The sequence below is a fragment of the Lissotriton vulgaris genome, chromosome 9 (genome assembly GCF_964263255.1).
Source record: "Lissotriton vulgaris chromosome 9, aLisVul1.2, whole genome shotgun sequence".
In the NCBI taxonomy this organism is placed as follows: domain Eukaryota; kingdom Metazoa; phylum Chordata; class Amphibia; order Caudata; family Salamandridae; genus Lissotriton; species Lissotriton vulgaris.
The window spans coordinates 516,678,395-516,683,436 of record NC_141697.1 but is presented as its reverse complement, the minus strand read 5'-3'; the positions used below and the strand labels follow the sequence as shown (position 1 = coordinate 516,683,436).

Genomic DNA, 5,042 nt, shown 5'->3' with positions numbered 1-5,042 from the left:
GCAGAAGTATACAAGCACATGAAGGGCAGAAACCTTCCCTAGTAGAGGACAATGACAGTTTAATGTCATTTGTAGTGAACACTGTAACAATGTACTCTGCATTATATTGCTGTTCTGAAGAGTATATTGCAATGGTAAAAGAACAAACAAGTGAATTGCCTGCACACACCCTTCTAAGTACTAAGTACTCCGCGTGTTAAACTGCTTCTGAAAAGTATGCGTGCTATTTGGTTGAAAGACAGCCAGCCTAATTGAGAGAGCAACTTCTGGTGGAAAAACCACTAGTATACCAAACGCACAGCTGAATGTAAAGTATGTCAATATAAGTTCTTGAAACTGTTTCTTATTTAAGCCACAATTAATCAGTCAAGATAATGCTTTTAAGGTGAAAGTTGATTCAATTTATGTATTCATTTTCATTTTCAACGGATACATGAAACTATTGGTAACAAGACATTTTCTTGTACTGTGGCAAAATCATAATGATACTACTGTTATACAAAATAGAAGATTAAGGGCCAGATGTAGGTAAATTATATTTACCAACCTCTTAAATACCGAGTCATACCGACTCGGTATTACCGAGTAGGAAAATGAGATGTAGGTAAGAATGCCGGTAACAAATACCGACTCGGAACCTGTCGGTAATCGGAAACGGTATTTACCGTCTCGGAATATACCTACACGGTAAAATCCGAGACGGAAAAACCCAAACCGATCCACCGGTGCCACGGCCCATAGGAATGAATGGCAACTCCCGACCCGGAAAATACCGAGTAGGTAAAAACCGACCCGGTATTTACCGTGTCGGAACTATCCGCCGAAGAATTTGAAACTGACAAACATGTGTGCCTGTGAACCAATCAGGTACTTCAACCACACCCAAATTCCAAGCCACAGGGGAACTAACCAATCAGATCCAACCACCACACCCCAGTACCTGGGACAGGCCACGCCCATGCAGGTGCAGAAACAAACAGTCAGGAGAGCAGGAGGACAGAGTGTGGAGCAGCCTTACCTGAGACAAAATACACAGCAAGATGGAGAGCCAGGAGGCACAGAGAGATGCTGCAGAGCGCAAAAGGAAGCAGAAGTTCAGCCAGGAGGAACTGCAGGTGCTGATTTCGGAGGTTGTCAGACATTATGGCAAAATTTTTGGAAAGCAAACTCTGCATGTTGCTGAATCAATCAAACGCAGCACCTGGTTGGACATACAAGGCAAGGTAAATGCCATTGGTGTCACCCACCGTGACCTAGAAGACCTAAAAAAACGGTGGTATGACATCCGCATAATCACCAAAAAAAAGCTTGCTGCCCACCGCAAGGAAAGTGATGCTACAGGCGGAGGAAGAAACAGAGCCCCCAGACTCACCGACATCGAGGAGATGGTCGCATCCACCCTTGAGAAGGAATGTATTCACGGAATTGGAGACGCAGACAGCTCAGCAAGAGGAGCAAAGAAACCAGGTAAGATGCAAGAACATTATCATTTACCCTTTTACCTATTCCCCTCACAGGACAAATCAGACTCCACAACAGGTTTAACTAATGTCCTGCAATGCATCCTGTGAAATGTAGTCATGTGTAGATACCTCAGAGCAGTCAGCGTGCATTGCAGCAAGGGGAGCAACAGACAAGTAGCATAGGCAAATGAGAGACAGGCTAAAGTGCTATAGAAGTGTATTTTATCTCATGACACAGGTGAACAACATTACTGACACAATGTCCATGTCTGTCCACAGGAGAGTCAAAGCGCAGCACAGCTGAGGTCAGAGAGAAGAGGAGGGAAGGAGCCGGACCTAGCACATCTCACGGAGGGCAGGACCAAGAGCAGGCAGCCCCGATACCTGAGGAGGCAACTGCAGAAAATCCACAATCCCCTCTCCTATTCGGTAGTCAGGACACAGGAGCGGCAGAACTATCACCCACCCCCACATCACCATCCCCAGTGCTGGGAAGAGTCAGGAGCCATGATGTGCCCCCTCGCAGAATACTGCAAACATCATCGGAGGAGGAGGAGGTGGAGGGTGACACACAGGACAGAGGCAACACCGAGCAGCAGCCCAGTCCCAGAGTCACGCGGGCCAGTGTCCGAGGGCGACGGCCACGGGAGGTAGAGGATGTGCGGCAAGTCCAAGGTGTCTTCTGCGGACTGGAGGCCACCATGGTGAAGGTGCAGCGCCTGCAGGCAAAAGCAATGATGGGGGTTCAGAGGCACGCACGCACAACAAATAATAAACTGGAAGCAGTAGGCAAGGGCATAGGGGAAATGGCAGAGAGCATGCAATCCATGGCGTCAGGAATATCAGATATAACACAGTGCATGACTGTCCTGTGTGACAAATTGGACAGGGACCATTTGGAGAGACGCAAGGCCCGTGTGGATGTGCGCCAGCAAACCAAGGCCCTGAACATGTTTGCAACTGCCATAGTGCAGTGCTGCAACAATTTAAGTGAAGGCATGGCCAGGATGACCTCTGCAATGGAGCTGGTGCTCGCGCATCAGACTGGCACTGGAGGCGACACTTGTGCTGCCGAAAGCGAGGGGTCCACCAGCAGGAGTGGTGCAAGCACTCCTGTGCATGAGTTACGGAGGAGTGGCAGGCGTGGGGGAAGTGTGACAGGCCAGCGTGAGGACATTGATTCACAGCCACAGCAGCCCCGCCCTGTGGCCCGTGCCCACAAACAATGACTTTGCACTCCACCCAAGGCTGTAGTCACGGTGGTGTTAACCGTGACATCACACTCATGGAGTGTTTGTATTAGTGAGCCCAATGTGAGCTAACAATGCTGTGGCGTAGTGAATATTAAACTACTTCCACAAAGTTACATTCATGCCTGTGTCTCTTTACTCACTCAGAAATATTGTTGTGTAACCTCTGCCCGTCTCAGTCTCCCATCTGTAGCTGCTGCTGCCACTGTAGCTTGGGGCTCTGCCACCTCTGGGTCGTCATCAATGTCCTCATGATATGTGAGCTCCACCTCAGTGCCTTGCTTGGTGGCGAGATTATGCAACATTGCACAGGTCGCTATTATTTTGCAGCAGATGATTGGGGTGTACTGCCGTGCACCTCCACTCTTGTGGAGGCAGCGAAACCTGCTCTTTAGGAGTCCAAATGTGCGCTCAACAACGTTTCGTGTGGATCTGTGAGCCACGTTGTATCGCCTTTCACTCCTGGTGGATGGGTTGAGGTAGGGAGTGAGCACAAAGGACCGCAGGGCATATGCACTGTCGCCTAGGGGGAGAAAGATAGACATTAATTGCAAGTACATGAGACGTAGATCTGATGTGAGTGTCAGGGTGTGTCAATGTGATTTACCTAGCAGGTATCCATTTCCAAATTCTCCGGCAAGTAGGCGTGTGTATATTCCACTATTCTGAAAGATGTATGAATCATGGGTACTTCCGGGGAACTTGGCTACGATGTCAGTGATGAGGTTACCTGCATTACATATGACCTGGACGTTGATGGAGTGCGTTGATTTGCGATTCCTGTATATGTGCTCTGTGGCTGCAGGTGGACAGAGTGGGACGTGGGTGCCATCGATTCAGCCGATCACGTGAGGGAAGTGTGCCAGTTGATAAAAGTCAGTCTTGGTTTTGGCTAATTCTGCCGGTGTAACAGGAAATGAAATATAATGCCCCATCCTCTGCATCATGGCGTCAATAAACCTCCTGAAGAAGCGGGACAGGCAGCCCTGGGACACGCCACCCACTACAGCTATCACACTCTGGTAGCTCCCTGAGGCCAGCAGGTGTAAGCTACATAGCACCTGGACATGAGGTGGGATGGCATGGGCCCTGGGTGTTGGGTGGTCCAGGAGAGGGTGTAGGTCCCTGATCAATTGCTTGATGGTGTCTGGGTGTAGCCTGTACCTCTGCAGTATTTCAGGCTCTGTCAGTTGGAACAGTGTTATCCTCTGCCTGTACACTTGTTCCTCCCTTAGCCATTCTCTCTGTCCTGCTGCCTGTAGTCTCTGCCGTCTTGCTATGATGTAAAAAGCCGCCATCATGGGTCCTGAGGTGCATTTTGGGACTTTTTTTATAGCCCTCCCTTGGTTACCACCTGCTTTCAATGCATGGTAAATACCGACTAAAAAATACCGTTTTTTGGCAGAATCGGTATTTTTGTGCTTACCTACATCTCCAAGGCTCATTTTTACCGTTTCTGATTTACCGAGTCGGAGAATACCAACTCGGTATTTATGTATACGGTATATTCCGACACGGTAATTTTACCGGGTCATTCTTACCGAGTCGGTATGTTTCCGACTCGGATTTTCTAAAATCGGTAATTAATGGCCTCCTACATCTCATTTCCTCGGTAACGGCCGATTTTACCGGTTTTCGGCCGTTACCACCCGGTAAACGCCTACCTACATCTGGCCCTAAATTCACTGTGTGTGCATTGACAATTATTTGTGTGAATAATACGAAAACCTCAACCATGGATGTCAAAACACAAAGTGAATCACCACACCTTACTAGATCAATTACACTCACTTCCAGATTAGGTTGTGTGGTAGCTGGTTTAAATGGTATCTTGTTGAAAATCTGTAACACTGGTTTCTGTGTTTATACAAGATAGAAACAGACACTGTTGTCACCACCTAATTGCACAGGGTTTATATCTATAGGCGATATAGGCACTGAGTTTGCTATTAAAAAACGTACGAAAATAAACGTGGCTATAAAAGCCTCCTAGCTGGCTGTGTTGTTAGTGCACGACTCGATGGTCTTTTCTCAAACGCGAGCCAGCAATATTAAGAAGCCTTTTCTTAGTGTTAGTGACACTGACTCCAGAGCCAACCTTATATCCATCGTGCTTGCTGTGACTAAAGTAAAACAAAACTCACTATTAAGACAAGTTGAATGCTCGTTGAAGTGAATTGTATCTGTCTTGCTTGTAATGGCGCAGTGACTTGATTATGAACGAAGTCTGTAATAAATACAGTGAACGCCATGAGCGTGTATATAACGTGCTACATAGTAACAAGTTTTTACGTCTAACGACTCGAACTTAGTCTAAAATGATGAGAAA

General features: G+C 47.4%; 1 protein-coding gene across 1 annotated transcript; it reads left to right on the top strand.

Moving 5' to 3' along the window:
* The first annotated feature begins 1,040 nt into the window (after window positions 1-1,040).
* Window positions 1,041-3,091, top strand: LOC147690346 (uncharacterized). The gene is made up of 2 exons (XM_086936673.1): window positions 1,041-1,467; window positions 1,743-3,091. Exons 1-2 carry the CDS (start codon window positions 1,041-1,043, stop codon window positions 2,690-2,692), a joined length of 1,377 nt encoding a protein of 458 aa, XP_086792799.1. The 3' UTR covers window positions 2,693-3,091.
* Window positions 3,092-5,042: the final 1,951 nt, after the last annotated feature.

Excerpts from the sequence above, each read along its gene's own strand:
- LOC147690346 (XM_086936673.1), top strand. The coding sequence starts at position 1,041 with ATGGAGAGCCAGGAGGCACAGAGAGATGCTGCAGAGCGCAAAAGGAAG. Across the intron at positions 1,468-1,742 it reads AAGAGGAGCAAAGAAACCAG|GAGAGTCAAAGCGCAGCACA; the intron begins GTAAGATGCAAG and ends GTCTGTCCACAG.